Source organism: Paramisgurnus dabryanus, chromosome 24, assembly GCF_030506205.2.
Source record: "Paramisgurnus dabryanus chromosome 24, PD_genome_1.1, whole genome shotgun sequence".
Lineage (NCBI taxonomy): Eukaryota > Metazoa > Chordata > Actinopteri > Cypriniformes > Cobitidae > Paramisgurnus > Paramisgurnus dabryanus.
The window spans coordinates 1432926-1452323 of record NC_133360.1 but is presented as its reverse complement, the minus strand read 5'-3'; the positions used below and the strand labels follow the sequence as shown (position 1 = coordinate 1452323).

At 35.3% G+C, this 19398-nt stretch overlaps 2 protein-coding genes across 4 annotated transcripts in view; both read right to left on the bottom strand.

Moving 5' to 3' along the window:
• Nucleotides 1-19398, bottom strand: part of LOC135721114 (uncharacterized) — a 209157-nt gene that overhangs the window by 32205 nt on the left and 157554 nt on the right. The gene's annotated exons all lie outside the window — the stretch shown is intronic.
• LOC135721108 (muscle M-line assembly protein unc-89-like) overlaps nt 9101-19398 on the bottom strand; it is a 31094-nt gene continuing 20796 nt past the window's right edge. For 2 of the 3 annotated variants that reach the window (XM_073813508.1, XM_065243256.2), the window contains 3 exons: nt 16125-16421; nt 9376-9460; nt 9101-9283 (listed from right to left, as the gene is read on the bottom strand). In XM_073813508.1, coding sequence (XP_073669609.1) covers nt 9390-9460; nt 16125-16421 — 368 coding nt within the window. In that variant the 3' untranslated portion in view covers nt 9101-9283; nt 9376-9389. Of the gene's footprint in view, nt 9284-9371; nt 9461-16124; nt 16422-19398 lie in introns of all 3 variants that reach the window. The other variant, XM_073813507.1, reaches the window with a different exon arrangement.

Sequence of the window (19398 nt, the reverse complement as noted above, 5' to 3'; positions counted from 1 at the left end):
TGGCAAAAGTGTTTATAAATTCAATGCAGACAAAGTTACAGCACAAGATTTTTTTTATTTCAGATAAGGCATTCAGCATGTGGACTTCATTAATGCTAAAATAAATGTTGTTATTTGAACCTTTCAAATGTTCATGCCGCTTATGTCAGTATTTTTCCACTGGATGTGTAACAGCAAGATCATATACAACTGAACCATCATTAAATAATACTGAACAGCATCACATATACAGCAGAACATCAGAACTTAAAGCATAACTCCAAAAATGCAGTCTAGGGTGTTTTTGGTTGTAAACGAGTCAAACTTTCATTTAAAAGCATAATTGAGCCACTTTTAAGTTTAACTGTGATTTAGTTTTCATATGGCCTTTGAATGCGAGCGCGCAGGGCACTACTTTGAGCACATCAAAACCGCTATTTTTAAAACACTATAAGAAGACTAGACACAACATAAAACTTTGCTTGAAGTATCACCTACACATCATCATCAAGTGGTACTGTACATCATTAAGTATCATGTTGTGTCGAGCCTTTTTAGTGTTGTAAAAATAGCGGTTTTGATGTGCTCAAATTACTGCCCCTAGCACTCCCACTCAAAGACCATTCTACCAGAAAATTGTCATTCTTAAAAGTGTCTCTTTCGTCGTAATTATGCTTTTAAATGAACAATTGACTCGTTTACAACCACAAAAACACCCTAGATTGCATTTTGGCTGAAGTTAAGTTTTAATCCTTATATATTGTACAGTACAAGTGTAAATCACTGAGCTCAGTTCATACTGATATTTTTGCCATTTGTTTTTCAATAGTCAAGTATGAGGCATAAAATGTTAAGAAATGTTTAGCAAAGTACAAAATTGAAAAATAAAGTACAAAACAACATATGCAAAACTAAAAATCAGAATCAAAACACACAAAAAGAAAATAGCAGTACACATACTGTACACCGAGAAAACAGAGAGAAAAAACAAACTCTATTTAACACTGAAGTATGTTTTTGGCCTAAGAGTGATTAACACTGAAAGACAACACTGTAGATGAATGACTGCGGTTATCTGAAGAATTTACTTTCATCACTTTCTCAAGTTTAGTCTCAGGCTAAAATACATGTTTGAACTGTCTTAAGGGAAGACAGCTTGCACTCACATATCTTAAAATATAGTAGTCAACATTTGAAGTGGATCAAAAACATTCATCAAACTTGTCCTAAGACAAGAACGGGTACTGGGTATTGGTTTTAAGACAACTTTTAGGAAAGGTTTTGATCCACTTCAAATGTTGACTAGTGTATATCAGTGCTATTGTTTTGTCTCAAGATGAACACTAGTACACATGTTTTTGTATGGTATGTTAAAAATAGTAAAAGCTATTTAAATGTCCTGATATAACTAAAGCCTAGTCCTTACTTAAGCCCGGTTCAGGAAACTGACCTATATTGTCCATATTTAAGCCTGAGATTTGACAGATTAAAAACTTTAAAAACATGTAGGGCTGCGCCAATAGTAGATAGGAGTTTTCCTTACTCAAACATGTTCTGAGGGCAGAAAGAATGTGATTGGTTCACAAAAACGACCAATCAAAATGCTTGTTACTGGTTTAAGCCCTCGGCAGAGCCTCCAAGGCAGCTTCTGCAGTGAAGCAGTTCGAGCTCACCGTCGCTCAGATGAGTAGCGCAGATATGGTAAGATAGGAACGAGACTGTTTTTGAATTCAGCTCGAAACGTTTCGAGCATTTAAGTGACGCGTTTTCACGTGTCCATAGCACGACTTTCTTTTTTGTGCCAGTTTCACATATTAGTTTTTCAATTTTTTTCCTTTTTTTCAAACCATTGTCACTTGGGATTGGGGTTAGATTTGTGGTTTTATACTGTTTTCGCGCGAGGATAAAGTTGGGTTTGGGTTAGAATGGCATTGTTTATACATTTATTTGTCAGAAATTTAAATTGTTCTTGCTTGGAGTTGGGGTTAGAGTTGGGTTAGGGTGAGGATGTCACTTTATGTAACAGAAAGTTGTTCTAACCCCAATCCCAAGCGACAATGGTAAGAATATAGGAAAAACAATTGAATAACTAATATGTGAATCTGGCACGAAAAAGAAAGTCGTGCCACGGACACATGAAAACGCGTCACTTAAATGCTCGAAACGTTTCGAGCTGAATTCAAAAACAGTCTCGTTCCTAGTGATGGGAGAAACAAAGCTTTTCGAAGCTTCGAATCAATTGAACCAATTGCTTCGAAAATTGATTCAGTTTTTCGAAGCAGTTCGAAACCCACACACGCTGGCGACCCCTGCTGGTCAAAACAGTGTAAAAGCAGATCTGTCCACACATTTTAAACTTTTTTTTACAAAATGATGGGCAAGATTTTTATTAAAATATGTTTAAAAAAATTATTTAACTTAATTAAGACATAGTTAAAAGTGTATTATGTGTTTTTAGTTTTATTTAGGGCAAACAAATGAATAAAACTAACTACCCTTTTAATTATGCACATTTTTGTCATTAAATCTGTCTATAAACTAAAAGTAGACAACATGGCAGTGTTATTAGTCAGAAGGATAAATGTTTTATGAACTCTCATAATAAAACTGACCCGAGTTCACCTAAACTTATTAGACACTGGTCATGTGATCAACTCCCCCTAGTGGCGAACCATCGGATTTTCGAAACGTTTCGAAACAGTTATGACGTAATGAAGCCTCGTTTGCTAAAATCACGTGACTTTGGCCAGTTTGAAACAAGCTCCGAACCACTGATTCGAAACTAAAGATTCGTAAATGTTTCGAAGCCTCATGAAGCAGTGCTTCGAAAACGACCATCACTACTCGTTTCTGTCTTAACATATCTGCGCTACTCATCTGACCGACGGTGAGCTCGAACTGCTTCACTGCAGAAGCTGCCTTGAAGGCTCCGCCGAGGGCTTAAACCAGTAACGAGCATTTTGATTGGTCGTTTTGTGAACCAATCACATTCTTTCTGCCCTCAGAACATGTTTGAGTAAGGAAAACTCCTACGTGCGCAACGATAGGGCTGTGACGGTTAGGATTTTTTTCTTACCACGGTGAAGCATCAACAAATCACGCGGTTATGTTGTTAACCGCACAACAGTAACCCCCAATGCCCCAACCCCCGCCGGAAAGCATCAGAAAACTGTATTCTTCTTTATTATTAAAACAACAAATTATATTAACAATAACAACATGAAATAATATGTATTTCCATATGCAATTTTTTTTGTTTTATATCATAATCCATATTAAACTCAAAAGACATCGAAAATAAATACAATTTCATGTTAAATAGTTAATATGTTTATTTAGAATTTTTCAAATTGTCCAATTACAAAATCAAGAAGATAATAAGACTTTTTTGATCCGGAGCTGGAGAAATTAGCGAATTAGCATTAGCGAGTCACGCTGTCAGTATGCGCTCACCTGCCTGACTGCTGTCACTTTACTTCTCTTCCCTCGCAAAAGCCTTGGAGACTCCCAACTTTCGCTGCTGGGCTGAAGTTTTATGCTTTACTAAGGTATGTGTGGTGTTTCAAAGTCCGACCAATGCAACATAATATTTGATTTTAAGATTTGATTTTAGATAGTAGCATTTCCTCGCTACGATAGTCAGACATGTCTAGCCGATTGCGCTAGCCTTCATAACGATAGTTGGCATGTTTTGCCCATTATAGTTTTATATAATTATTATTCTATTATTATCATCACCAACGCGCATTTGTGATGCCCAGACAGCTTCTTGCACCTGAACTTGTAATGCGCGTGGCTCAAAGATTTTCTTGCACTTGAACTTTTGTTATTCGCGCGCAGTGAGTGAGTTGGTACCGTTCCATGGCATGCTAGAAATATCAGAGCACCTGGGCATGAAGCGCTTAAATTAATGGCTTCATGTTTAAGAAGGTTGCAGCTGTGACAGTATTTGTGTGCATTTAATTGAAACTTTTCGGTAGACACCAAGTACTAAAACTTAGTAATTAAATAACAATAATCTGACATGTGCACATAATAAACCCAGCAAAATAAATAAATAATGAACATATTAAAAAAATTGCGGTGATGACCTCAGCACCGCGGTAGGCATCTGACTTTGGTGATGCGGTTATCGTCACAGCCCTAGCAACAACTAATCAATGTCAACCAATTTTATTGTGGATTAGTTGGTCTGTGACATCACAGGCTCCTGCACCACCATCGGACAGCGCGAACGGTGTGCTTATAATTAAAGTCAGGTGCTGTTTCTTCATAAAAGGGAAACTGCGTGCTCAAAGTCAGGCGCAGCCAATTGTTAAAAGCAAGGCAGCATTGCCAGGTCCTTAGGCTACTTTTAAACTGTTTCAGCAGGTTGATGTTTTTCTGCGGGTTAGAGATGAAATGATTTGGTTCATTAGTTATTGGTATTTGGGCTGTGAATAATCATTGGGATGCTTTGGACTAATTTTGAATGGGCTGGTTTTGTTACGCGGATCTGGCAACCCTGACAGGACAATGACGGAAGCAAAAACATAAACGAATTCTGGGGCGCGTTCAATCTCACACCGGTGTGCAACGTTTTGCTAGGGTTTCTGGGTTGAACGACATGTTTCCTGGAAATGGTGTGCTACGGCGTGCAACAGGGGCACGTTCAATCTCACACCGGTGCGCAACGTTTTGCTACAGTTTCCGGGTTGAACGACATGTTTCCTGGAAACGGTGTGCAACGGAATGCAACAGGTTTTAGAAGCGTTTTCTCTTGTTTGGTGGGTGTGTCAGAAATGTCCGCCCAATCAGCGGCAAGATGTATAAAACCACGCGATAGTAAAGAGACAGCTCGCTCAATGGGTTCAAGTTGGATGTTATCTTTCATTCTGGACGGCAAGGTCAGTGACTGTAACATCGAGGGTATTTTACAGTATTAAACACACATTTATAACGATTTCATCAGGCTTCAGAAACATTTAAAAAAGAACACAAAGAATGGCCTCTCAGCTACCGTAGTTGCAACTCTTGCGTCATCACAACAGGGTGTTCAATGCATCACCGTTTCAGTTTAATAAACGTTGTGCAACATTTTGTCGGGGCTGAACGCAGCCCAGGTTTTAGAGAAGATTTCTCTTGTTTGGTGGGTGTGTCAGAAATGTCGGCCCAATCAGCGGCAAGATGTAAATAAACCATGCGGTAGTAAAGAGACAGCTCGCTCAATGGGTTCAAGTTGGAATGTTGTCTTTCATTCTGGACGGCAAGGTCAGTGACTGTAACATTGAGGGTATTTTACAGTATTAAACACACATTTATAACGATTTCATCAGAAACATTTTAAAAAGAACACAAAGAATGGCCTCTTAGCTACCCTAGTTGCAACTCTTGCGTCATCACAACAGGGTGTTCAATGCATCACCGTTTCTGTTTAATAAACGTTGTGCAATGTTTTGTCGGGGCTGAACGCAGCCCTGGTTAATAAAGGTTTAATTTTGTGTCCTTTAATATAAGTGAGTTTGTATTTTTTTGTATAAATTGTGTTCGAATTTTCCATAAACAAAATGTCAAGTGAAGACTCAAATCGTTTTGTTTATTTATATTTTGATATTTAAAGATGTTTTACTATTTAAAAGCTGCACAAACATTTTATTTAAGGCTTAAAATATTAAAATCAAGAGGATTTTATTATTATAACTAGTAGTGTGTGGCTTTTGTACTTCTACACGTGAATACCCCAATTTAGTAATTATTTAGCTATAAAAACATTTACGTTTTTATCCGATTAGTCGATTCATCATACATAATAATTTTATTAAGCAATAATAAAAACATAATTTGCACATGAAATGTTAGACTTATAATTGAAAAGCAAGCAGGTTAACATTGCTTTAAGTGCACTGTTAGCAATTGATGTAATTTTTACAATAAATTGTACAACAAAATATTGTATTCATGTTTTTATTGTAAATGCGAATGCATGATGGGAAATGTATAGACAGTCATGTAATTTTATTGTAACTACACTGTAGAAGCATTATTTTACAGCCACGGCATAGTATTGTGGGATCGCTGCTGTTTGAATTGTGAAATTGCGCGGCGAACGGTACCATCGGCCATCAATCAACATTTTTGTAAGAAGGAACACCTCAGGTAAGAACCATGACTTATTTTCTATATTTATATGTATTCATTAATACCAGTTTCACAGCAAAATCCCCGGTGTTAAATAAACACTGTGGGTGTACATATAATCCACTCCCAGATGGGTGTGTAAAAAGAGTGGTGTTAAAAATATAACACTGATGCAGTGTTGAAGTTAATGAGATAATGAAGTGATGATTAAGACATTAATGGTGAACACCTGCTGGTCATTCTGTGTCAAATCAACTAAATTTTAGAACGTTCCCTGTCTTTAATTTTTTTATTTTGATGACTCTTTTTCTGGATAAAGTAATACTAAAATAATGCAGAAAGACAAAATATTCAAATGTAATAGATGAAATCCCCACAGTTAAATAAAAACTATCATCATCTCTGTTTGAAAACTAAAATTACAACTTTCTTGCAAAGTTACATGGATGATAGGTTTAACTTCTAAAGAACTGCTGTAAATCAGGTTAATAAAGTTAGTCACCATTGCTCCGATTAGTGTTTCCTTTAGTTGGGTACTTGGGTCTTGAAGTTTAATGTTAGTTTTCTTCTGCTCATTGTGGCAGTGTGTTTATCAAACACATCTGTTAAAGCAGAGGAAGATGAGAGAAATGAAGTCTATAACTGTTACTATGTTAATTAGTATGAAAGTATAAGTCTTGGGATTCAATGATATCATAAAAAACTAATCACTGAACATAAGTGTTTAATTTATGTTCTGCCAACCCTGTGAAGCTCCCATGAAATCCAACAGTGCTGTAAAAGTCCACATACCCTGAAGAGTTAAATATTGTTTACCCAAATCTAATCTGTGGTGTTAAGCAGACTGAGACATCAACAATCAGCCTATAAAACACAATCATGGTGACAATCAACAACAAAACATCATGCCACAATGCATGCTGGGTACCAGGATTGTAGAAAATTCATTCATAAATCCCATCATGCATTGCAACATGACAAAAATGTTGCAACTTTCTTACCATTAACTGTCACCATCGTTGAGCTTTGTATCAGAAATCATGAAGTCTCTCTTAAGCAAAAAACAACAACAAAAACACACTAAAGCATTACGGCAGTCTCATTCAATACAATGTCATTTGCATAGAGCTTTTTTATATGCATGTTTCTTCATAATTAATTTGTGATCAAATGTTTCAATGATTTGTAGAGTAGAATATAATAAAAATAAACTAAGAAGGTCTACATTCCTCTACATGAAGCAATGAACAAGTGGTTTTACTAAAACATTGTTGCTATTGCTAAAAGAGGAGAGTTAGATCAGCGAAGGTCAATGGACAAATGCCTAACTAAAGGAAACACTAATCACAGTAATGGTGACTTCAAATGACCTCATAACAAACACAAACTTATGATTTAATGTGATACATTTTGTGATAAATGTCTATTTGACTTGTGAGACATCACGTCAGAAAGAAGATTTGTCTACTAAAACACGCGTGTGGATGCTGGAATAGTTGAGCACTTGTATTTTGTTCTGACAGCTGTTTAGAAGTTAAACTTATCCATTTAGAAAATAACTCTGCAAGTTATCATTTTATTTTTCAAACAGAGATGCTGATAGAGAGGCAAACGTGAAAGATTGCAGCTTTTGGAGGCACACACCCAACAGTATTCATCTTTTGCATTTAATAATTTGTCTTTCTTTATTATTTTAGTATTTTATCCAGAAAACGAGTCATCAAAATAAAAATTTAGAAACAGGAAAATGTCCAAAATGTAATTAATTTGAATGACCAGCAGGTGTTCACCATTAATGTTTTAATCAGCACTTCATTATCTCATTAACTTTAACACTGATTCAGAGTTATATTTTTAACACCAGTCTTTCTTAACACCGATCTTGGTGTGGATTATATAAACACCAAATAGTGTTGATTTAACACTGGTAGAGTTAATTTAACACTGGGGATTTTCCTGTGTACGTGTTTCACATGCAGTACCCTAAAGACGCCTCAGGGACTCTTGAATTTATACAAAGGTATGTTTACACTGTTTACACACTAATAAAGAAAATAGATCCATCATTCTCATGACCTTTTTGTCCAGTATTGTTAGGCGCTATGATATATTTTATGCATTGATGTCAATAGACAGGTTTCCATCTATTTAAAAAAATTATGGTTAAGGGATTTAGCGAATAGTTTTGTACAAAGTGAAATTCAAGATACAGCACATACATGCATAAAATTACATTGGCTTTTACATTATATTTTTAAGAAAAACAATGTAATTCTAAAAGTTATGAATATTAAAAACATAGGCGTCATTTTCTTTTATGAGCAAGTAGGAACATTTTTATTTGTCATTATTTAAAACATGAAAACTTAAAAATAATCCTCTTTTCTCAGAGCTTTTTGTGGAATCAACTCCCAGACGGGCAGCAAAGCAGAGAAGAGGCATGGGCTTAACGCACCTGTTTCCACCTTGCTTAGAAAACTCCTGGACTTTGAGTTGATGGGCTAGTACCATGAACAACTTTCCCAGTTCAAGTCTGACTGGGCACCTTTGTTTCATATCACCATGTTCCCCCTGATGATAGGCTGTCTGGACGTGTAAAAGTGAGCTTCACTGAAACGTTTGTTTTGTGTTTGAAAAAACAAATTGTATAATTTTGTAATATGTGGTGATGCCCAGTTTGTTAATAAAAACAGAAAAGATACCTGTGTTGTGTGTTTGTAATTTGCAAATATGGGAAATTACTAAAGTATTTTAATATTCACAAATAACAGGATTTTACAGGAAATTACAGGAAATTCCTGGCAACTGAGTTGCATTAAATTGTAATAAACTACAGCATTTTGCTGTAATAATGCGACTACAATCACAGTACAAATGTTGTGTAAATACATTCCTTTATTGTCAAAGTAAACAGTACAAATCCTGTATATTATTGGCTGTAAATTTACTGCAATTAGTTGCCAGGAATTTCCTGTAAAATTACAATAAATTTTTAACAGTGTGGTGACTTTGCTATATACATTTTATTATAATAGATAAACATGTTTGCACTTGCACTTGTTATGGTTAAGTTTCACAGTTCAATTTATTTTTAGCTGTTGAATTTTACATAGCTGTGTTTAAAGTCATTACTTTGCTACTGCATTCAGTGATATGGACCATTGCTGTTGAAGGGCTGCTGTCAATCCTGTAAGAAAACAAACTCTATCAGACAAAACTCAACTAGACACTGTTATTAAACTGCTGTCATGTAATAAAGTCATTCAATATGTTACTTGCGTTTGCTGTAGCGGCTAAACCAGGACTTTCACCAACATCATCACTGGTACAAATAATAATGTACAAATCTTCTCCCGATGTGAACCTGTAATGATAAAATAAAGACATAAATTAGTCTAACTGCTCCTGTAATATAAGCAATAAGACATGTAAGACTGAGGGTTTTATTAAGCACAATGAGTAAAGTTTCTTTACATGTGTTACTGTTTACACTGCATTACAGAAGAACTAACTAACCATTTTATAAATCAAATCAGGATATGTATGTTATTTTGTTTTGTTTTACTGCAATACAGATCTTAATTTACTAAACATTTTTCAGAATTCACAATACACATATAATCTGCAATGTTTTTACAATACAAATATATATATATATATAAATAGCATGTTGTTTACCAATTTGATACAGAATTCAATATAAAGTTTTGTTATTGTTAAATCACTCCATAGCTCGACACCCACTGTAAAAAGTAATATCTGAATCTACTTGAAAAAAGCTTGTAAGTAAAACTAATTTGGACAGAATTGTTGATATTACTTGATAATGCTGCGCTGTATGAACTTTTAGGTGAATGCAATAGTTAAACTAAGCAACTTTAGTAAGCAGTACTCTAAAGCATCGAGTGTGTTGTACTAAATGACTGTTCACTGTTCAAATAGTGCAAAGAAATAACACACACACACACACACACACACACACACACACACACACACACACACACACACACACACACACACACACACACACACACACACACACACACACACACACACACACACGCGCACGCACACACATGCACACACATGCACACGCACACACATGCACACGCACACACATGCACATGCACACACACGCACGCACGCGCACACACACATCAGTGTTGAAGTTAATGAGATAATGAAGTGATGATTAAGACATTAATGGTGAACACCTGCTGGTTAATTCTGTGTCAAATCAACTACATTTTTATTTTGATGGCTCTTTTTCTGGAGAAAGTAATACTAAAATGATAAAGAAAGCCAAAATATTAAATGCAATAGATGAATACAGCAAAATTCCCAGTGTTAAATTAACACTGTTGTGTGCAAGGGCGTAGGTTTGATTCTGGCATTGGTGGGGACATAAATAAAATGGTTGCATTGCAAAAACTGTTTATCACCGTTTACTTGACACAAACAACAGACAACTCAGTATGCACTTTACTCAGTAACATCTGACTCGCCACCCCCGGTGCCATCCCAAATTTTATAATAAACAATTCGTTATGTCCTAGAGCCTAATAAACAGTAACTGTTTAAGTCTTTGTCAAAAAAAAAAAAAGAAAATCACATTGTAAGATATAACCATATTTACTTTATAACATTGAAGAATATGCAATTAATATTTAATTCTTAATTTAAATTTGCCAAAAAAGTCCCAGTGTTGAAGTTGGTATGTATATCATGCTGTTTCCTGAACAACCTTTATTAACGTTTCTGTAGTTCATATTAAATCTTCTTTTCATTAACAGACAGTTAATCAGTGTGAAAAAAAATAATTTTAAGTTTAAAATGCAACCTTACATTATGTCTACATCTGTGCAAGTAATGACCACAGTGCAGTAATGTAAAGTATTCAGCAATCATGACATGAATTCATGTTTTTACCATGTTGGGGATGTTTCAGGGATTAGGGACCCCCTAAATAACCTTGCTACCCCATTTATAAAAGGTTGACAAAAGTTTGCAACTCCTCAGATTAACATGGGATTGTCGTGTATTGGTGAAAACACTGTCCTTGAATCATTATGTGACACAACTTGTTCCGTATTTTGTGAATGAAACAGTTACAGTGGGTATAATAATACTTTCTTCCTCACTTACCTGTAGCCCGAATAATCACGCGCGTCTTGTTGAGTGAACTTTGGCGCGTTGTACAAAGTGAAACCATCCTATCACACGTAGCGAGTAAAGACAAACCCATAAAGTGATGTGAATTAGAGAGGCGGGACTCAAGAAATGCTAATCCAATCATATTAGCAATAAAATTAGAGAGGCGGGACTAAAGAAATGCAAAGCCAATCATATTAGCGATGTGAGTTACGGAGGCGGGCATTGCAGAGAACGAAAGTTGTTAACCGTCTGTGTACCACATAGAGCGTCGTTTTTACAGAACGGGATTGCAAAAGATTTCTAGTCTCATTTAAATGATTCCTGAAAAAAAATATAATAAGTAAAAAATAGAAAACACAAGAATAAGAAGGACATTAGTGGTTATATATAAATACAGATTAATTGTTTGGTCGAAATTATTGCTAGGGACAATTCAGTCTTCCCTGAATATTGCTAGGGACATGTCCCTAGCGTCCCACCCTAAATCTACGCCCATGGTTGTGTGTATGCCTCCAAAAGCTGCAATCTATCATGTTTGCCTCTTTATCATCATCTCTGTTTGAAAACTAAAATCATAACTTGAGTTATTTTCTAAAGGGATAAGTTTAACTTTTTAACAGCTGTAAGAACAAAATACAAGTGCTCAACTATTCCAGCATCCACACGCGTGATTTAGACAAATCTTCTTTCTGTTTACAGACGTGATGCAATCACAAGTCAAATAGACATTTACCACAAAATGTATCACATTAAATCTCCAGTTTGTGTTTGTTTGCATGGGTTCATTTGAAGTCACCATTATTGTGATTAACGTTTCCTTTAGTTAGGCATTTGTCCCTTGACTTTCACTGAACCAAGTCTCCTCTTTTAGCAATTACAGCAGTGTTTTAATAACACCATTTGTTCATTGCTTGATGTAGAGGATAAACCTTTACAGAGCATGTGAGATTGATTATTTATTTAGTTAATTTAAATAAATATATGTGTTTGTACATTACATATTAAAGCATTTGATTATAAACAAAGAAAATGAAGCATATAAAAATAATGCTTTATGCATACATCACTGTTCTGAATAATACTTTTTGCTTAAGAGAGACATCATGACTTCTGATACAAATCTCAACAATGGTGAGAGGTAATGGTAAGAAAGTTGCACAATTTTGTCATGTCACAATGCATGATGGGAGTTATGAATGAGTTTTATACAATCCTGGTACCCAGCATGCATTGCGGTATGAAGGTTTGTTGTTGATTGTCACCATGATTGTGTTTTATACGCTGATTGTTGATGTTTCAGTGTGTCTGTTTCACACCATAGATTTGATTAATGTGAATTTTTTTTTTTTTTACAGCACTGTTGGACTTCCCAGTGTGGACAGGACATTAATTTATATACTTAAATTCAATGATTATTTTTTTGTTTGAGCTCATTGAATCACAATACTTACATCCATATAGTAATAAACAGTTTAAGACCTCATTTCTCTTATCGTCCTCTGCTCTAACAGATGTGTTTAATAAACACACCGCCACAATGAACAGAAGGAAACTAACACTAAATTTTAAGACCCAAGTACCCAACTAAAGGAAACACTAATCGGCACAATGGTGACTTACTTTATTAACCAGATTTACAGCAGTTCTTTAGAAGTTAAACTTATCATCCATGTTAATGACTCAATCACTTCATTATCTCATTAACTTCAACATTGATTCAGTGTTTTTAACACCCATCTGGGGCTCTGTTTACACGTACATGGTTATTTTTAAAAACTGAGAGATTTACCTTCGTTTGTGCCCCTCGTTTACACGCAAACGGAGAACTCGCCTGTGAAACCGATTGTTTCTAAGAACTCCGGCCAGAGTGGAGATCTTGAAAATCTTCGGTTGCACGGTTGCATGTAAAGTGAGACAAACGGATGTTTAAGCAGGCAACGTCACAGAGTATGCGCCAGAGCTCGCACCTACGTCAAAAGTGCGACCCATGTTTACATGTGACTGCTACTCTGAACGCTTCCAAGATCACATTTCTGTTCGTGCAAACTCGTTTCGTGTGTTTGTATTTGCTGCTCCATTATGTCGAGGAGCAGAGACGAGTGCTCGGAGGTCAGCAATCTTGCGCGTGTTTGACTTCATGCGGCGCTGCAAGAACCGACAAACGGATGATGTCAAAGTACCGCGAGAGAGATTCGAAATTAGACATCTACGTATGATTCCTCAACTCGCTCTCGCGGTACTTTGACGTCATCGATCACCTACTGCAACAACTCCTCCCTCCAACATGAAAAACCAGTTCGCGTCACCACCAGCGCTGCCGGTGATTGGCTTACGTGGGCTTTAGCTTCTCTTGACGGCATATATGCACGGGTACGTGTAAATAAACACTTTTCTGAAAACTGACATGTGTGCACGATATTATTTTTGAAACCGGAGAGGTTGAAATGTCCGTTTACGAAAATAACAGCCCACGTGTAAACATAGCATGGGTGTGGATTAGATAAACACCAAGCAGTGTTAATTTAACACAGGAGATTTGCTATGAATTTAAAATGACAAGTACACAGTACTGTGAGGAATACCCATAATCCCTTGCACCTGAATATTTAAATGATTAATGTTTGGTCAAAGAATAAGAACTGATGGGACACTTAAATCGTTGTTAATAAGATGTTTTGGAGCTAGGTTTAATCTGTTAGTATTGTTTATGTATTTTTTGTAGTAAAAATGTTTTCTGTTTACTAAAGTTGCTTAGTTTAACTATTGCATTCACCTAAAAGTTCATACAGCGCAGCATTATCAAGTAATATCAACAATTTTGTCCAAATTAGTTATACTTACAAGCTTTTTTCAAGTAGATTCAGGTATTACTTTTTACAGTGTAGCGACTTTTCAGAGGATATTACAAACGTATTTATTCTCCTTGGCTTTTAATAGTGTGTTATAATTTGTATTTTAATGGATTGTGCCTGGTAATACCATCCTATACTATTTTGCTTCGCTTCATAGTACAGGAGCGAATGAAATTTAGCGGAAGTACAAAGTCTGACGTAGTCAGGCTAGGATTGTTGTATTTTAATGAATTATGTATTTTTATGGATTGTATCCTATCTTCTTTTATGTACAGCACTTTGGTGCCCATTGTGGTTTTTGAAAGTGCTATAGAAATAAAGTGAGTTTAGTTATTAATTTAGTGTTGCCCTGTTTAAGTAAATATTTCACAGGACCAAAATAAATTTAAATAAATAATAATACAAATAAATGATAAATCATTTTGTTAAAGGTTTTTAACATTGTGTATTGTATCTCAAGCATCTCTCTATTGGTTTAGTAAGTATCTGATTTGTTCTGAACTATAAAACTGCTTATAAATGCAAGTAAAAAAAAAAATTTTTAAATAGTTTTTACTTCAGTTATACAAATCTTCACTGCAATATCCCGGGAGTTAAATTAACACTGCTCAGTGTTTATATAGGTCCATCTCTAGAAAGTTAAAAAATTAACACCGGAGAGAGTTAAAATCTGCAATCTGTGACTTTCTCCTCTCTATCACCATCTCTGTTTGAAACCTAATATTGCATTTTACATCTTACTTGTAGAGCTATTTTCTTATCTTAGGATTAGATGTTGGCTGTTTCATTTAAAGTCACCATTATTGTGATCAGTGGTTGTTTTAATTGGACTCTTGAGTCTTAGTCTTAGCTTTTCAGGCTATTATAATTACATGTGTTTAACGCATGTTTGTTGTGGTTGAAGAGGAGACACTAGTGCATTTCTATGGTTGTTAGGATATACTTTCAAATGGCACTTTGTTTAAAAATGATTGCTTACTAGAAGTAATTATTTATGTTAATGATATGATACTGTAGTATGATATCCAGCTCCCTCATAACAGTTTTTCATTCTGAATCATTTTTAAACACTGACACTTACAGATTAACTGCCATATAATGTAGACACTTAAACATCAAGAATCAGAGTATGAATCACAATGATGGTGACAATAAAATGAAAAGCTTCATGCTGCAATGAATGCTGGGTATCAACAAATTACAAATCTCATCCAGGACTCCCAGAATGTACTGCGGCATGAATAAATAATGAACTTTTTTACCATATTCTTTGTCACCATTGTTGAGATTCATACTCTGATTCTTGATGTCTGTGCATCTACATTGTGCAGGGGTTAATGCTTTATGTGCACACTATCAAAATCCTTCAGAATAATAAACTGATATGAGAGTTCTGGACCTTAAACTGTAGTATTTCATTATTAACAGAAAAATATGCTTTTGATGAGTGAGGAGAAACTGTATTATTAAATCTGTTCATTTTAATGTTTATAATTGACAGTGTACATTAACTATCAATATTCATTTACACAATTGCAAAAACTAACAAGCTAAGAGTCAAGAGTCCAACTAAAACAACCACTGATCACAATAATGGTGACTTTAAATGAAACAGCCAACATCTAATCCTAAGATAAGAAAATGACTCTACAAGTAAGATGTGAAATGCAATTTTAGGTTTCAAACAGAGATGGTGATAGAGAGGAGAAAGTCACAGATTGCAGATTTTAACTCTCTCCGGTGTTACTTTTTTAACACTCTGGAGAGTGGACCTATATAAACACTGAGCAGTGTTAATTTATATCCCGGGATTTTGCAGTGTTTACTGGTTCAGATGATGTGATGTGTCACTTCAAAAAACAGTGTATACATCTTTACATGTAACATTCATCTGAAATACAGAACCTCAGTTTAATATCTCACCCATGAATCAAATACACATCTGTGTTGATTTCATATCATGTTTTTCAGATGTAGATCACAGATTTAAAGAGACTGATATATGAAAAACAAGATACTCACCACTGACAGTAAGACTGAATCTCTTGTGAATGATGTGTTTGCTGCTTTTGATGTTTACATCATAAAGTCCAAAGTCTTCAGTTGTGAGCTTTTTGATGATGAGAGAACCAAGCCAATCCACATTCAGTCTGTCTCTTAATGTCTTATTACGGAAATAATCTGAGCGGATTCTTCCGTCCACTTGAGCTATGATAGTGTTTTTAAACTTCCACTCGATCACATCATCTTTCTGCGGTTGTGTATCAGTGTTCAGAGTGACAGTTTCTCCCGCCGTCACTGATACTGACTTCACTTTATCTGTTACAGAGAACAAAACACAACAACAGAGATTAAACTTTACAAATGTTTCTGGTGATTCATTTTCATTTCTACATCAATTTTTACTGCATCTCTCTCTGTTCTGCTTCAAAGTCACATTTCTAGTCTAAGTGAATTTTCCAGAATAAATAAACATATATGATGAAGATTGATTTGTATTCTCATCATTAGCAAATCTGTAAGCAAATATAAAGATCATATGCTAATGTGTTTATTACTTGAACAACTGTATTTACAGCAGTTCAGATTCAAACTTTCTAAACTGAAAATTATCATCATGTCAGAAATCTAAATATTAAAAATACAGGGATTTCAGTGAATATGTAAAGTATTGATAGCAGATGATTTTACTCTTAATCACTAATACACTTTCTTAACAGAGTTTTAAAAAATGTACAAAACTGTGTTTATCTTAACAATAATAAAAATCTCTAGATGTTTTATGTCTTCCTGTGCCCAGTTGCATGACAGCCTTAAGCTAAGAAATCCCATAGATATAAGGTAAAGGGTACCCTTAATGAAACATGGGTTGCAAGAAAAACCCAAGGGTTCACCTAATAAAAAAATAAGGCTGTCAATAAGTATTTACCCTTAAATGCTGAAGTGTTCCCTTAGGTTCTGCTGTGTGCATTACTAGAAAGTCCTTAAAAAATTAATGGATCATAACAGCTCCCTAAACATCACACGCAATGGCTGATTTAATCATAGACATATTAAGACCTTGTGTTTTGACAAACAGTGTCAGGTTTGTTTATTACAAAGAGTTTGTGGTGGTTGGATTTATGAAATATAAATGTTCAATAAATCAAAGTATTAGGTTAGGTCACACAACACGTATAGTAAACCATTTTTTGTCGGTGGGTAATGATTGCCTTTTTCACCTGCTACAAGTATATTTCAAATCTGTGGGAAACATAAAATATGGATATTTTTCTTACAAATCACATTGATTACCATCAGAAAGCTTTTATTAACCCCTTGCTGCCATGTGGATTACTTCTGTGAAGGATCAATGGACTTTTTTGGCCTTAAAAGTGACGGACTCTGTTTTCTACTGTTGTAAAGCGTGGAAGACACAGGACATTCACTAAAATAACTCAAATTATGTTTGTCTGAAAGATGATGGACATGTGTATCTCAGATGGCTTGAGGGTGAGTAAATCATGGGGTCATTTTCATTTTTGGGTAAACTATCACAGAATCAGAAGTCACGATCGACTTTGCTTGCATGGCTTGTGTTTTCCACTGTGCTTTGATTGGATATAGAAAAGTAGGCGTTTCATTCAGAAATAGACCTGGCAGCAGATTGACAGCTGAAGGGGGCGGAGATAACGAATGACCCCCCTCCCCCCCCCCCGCATGAACAACACACTAAACATTTTTGTCACTCACCGTTGAGTTTTACGCTTAATGTCCTGTGTAAAATAAAATCTCTGCCGTTGATTTCCCCTTTATATTCTCCAAACTGTTCGGGTCTGATGTTTGTGATCGTCGAATCGGTTAACTTGTTACACTATGGGGCATTTTTTGAATTTCCACATGAATGTGTCATGCCCAAATTTAAAAGCCCATCATAAACACATAGAGTGGAGTAAATGTAAAATTTCGCTGTCATTTTACAGGAAACCCTTCCAAATTTTATGAAACACTGTTAAAAGTGCTAAACAGGGTTGTATGTGTTGTCAGTCCTCTAATAAACACAAAAATAAATAGGCGCTTTTTGATTTTTTTCCCTAAAGTCTGTATATGAAAGTGTATAACTCTGGCCCTGTGTGCTCCAGAAACCTGCAGATAGTTTTGTTTGATTCCATGGGTTGTCAGGAAATTGTGGAAAAAAAAGACTTTTTGCTAGTTTATTTTTTTGAAGAGATATTCTAATTCATCTCAAAGGAAGTAAGGTGTCCTTTTTTTGTAAATTCCGCCTGTATTTGTCATACCCAAATTTGAAAGCTCCCCATACTCACATACAGTGGTGTAAATGCATTATTATGGTTTTATTTTACAGGGAACCGCTCATAATTTCATAATACGCTGCTGAAAGTAATAAACGTTGCTGTATGTGTTGTTCATCTAATGGTAAATACAAAAATCTTAGGCGCTTTTTGATTTTTTGTTCTAAATTATGTCTTTGAAAGTGTATAACTAAGGTCCTGTGTGTACCAGCGACCTGGAGACAGTTCTGTTTGATTCTAGCAGATGTCAGAAAACACTGAAAACAAGATTTTATACTCTATTATGTTGCATTCAAGAGTTATTCTAATGCACCTCAAGGGATCCATTTTGTCATCCAAATCCCTAAGATGCCCACCTATCAAAGGTGCAAAAACAAGCTATTAAAACGCACATTACCACCAAAATAATCTTACTTTTTCTTTATCAATAACATAGTAACATCAGAAAAACCCAATAATATGTTTTGTCATTTATTTATAGGGGGTTGGAGGTGTGGCCTCTTTGCACTCGGAACCCAACCCATTAACTAAACCACAAAAGCAGTTTTCATTCTTTCATTGCGCTTCTAAAAACATATTACAGCAGTCTAGCAAATAATGTTATCATTGTCATTTACAACATATCCAAAATAACAAACAATAACAACATCTATGCCCGAGTAGCATGTATCGCGCATGTAGGCCTAAACAAAGAAATTAATTCCTAAAACAGTGCAGAATTGAACAATGCGTTTGTGACTAAAGTTACAGCGGTATCGAAAGCAAAACAACTATTCCTAGAAACATATTTGGGTGAGGTAAATGTGGTAATATTGACTGACTTATGAAGTGCAGAGTCGAACTACTTCAAGGAAAGCTGCCCCAGCGACAAGTCCACATCAGAGAGGCGATCTAATTTATGAAGTTAATTCGGACCCAAAACTCACGCGCATGAAAACCACAAAACAAGTCTTGTTTGATCCATGCAATAAGATGCAAACCAAACAATAACACCAATTTTAAGG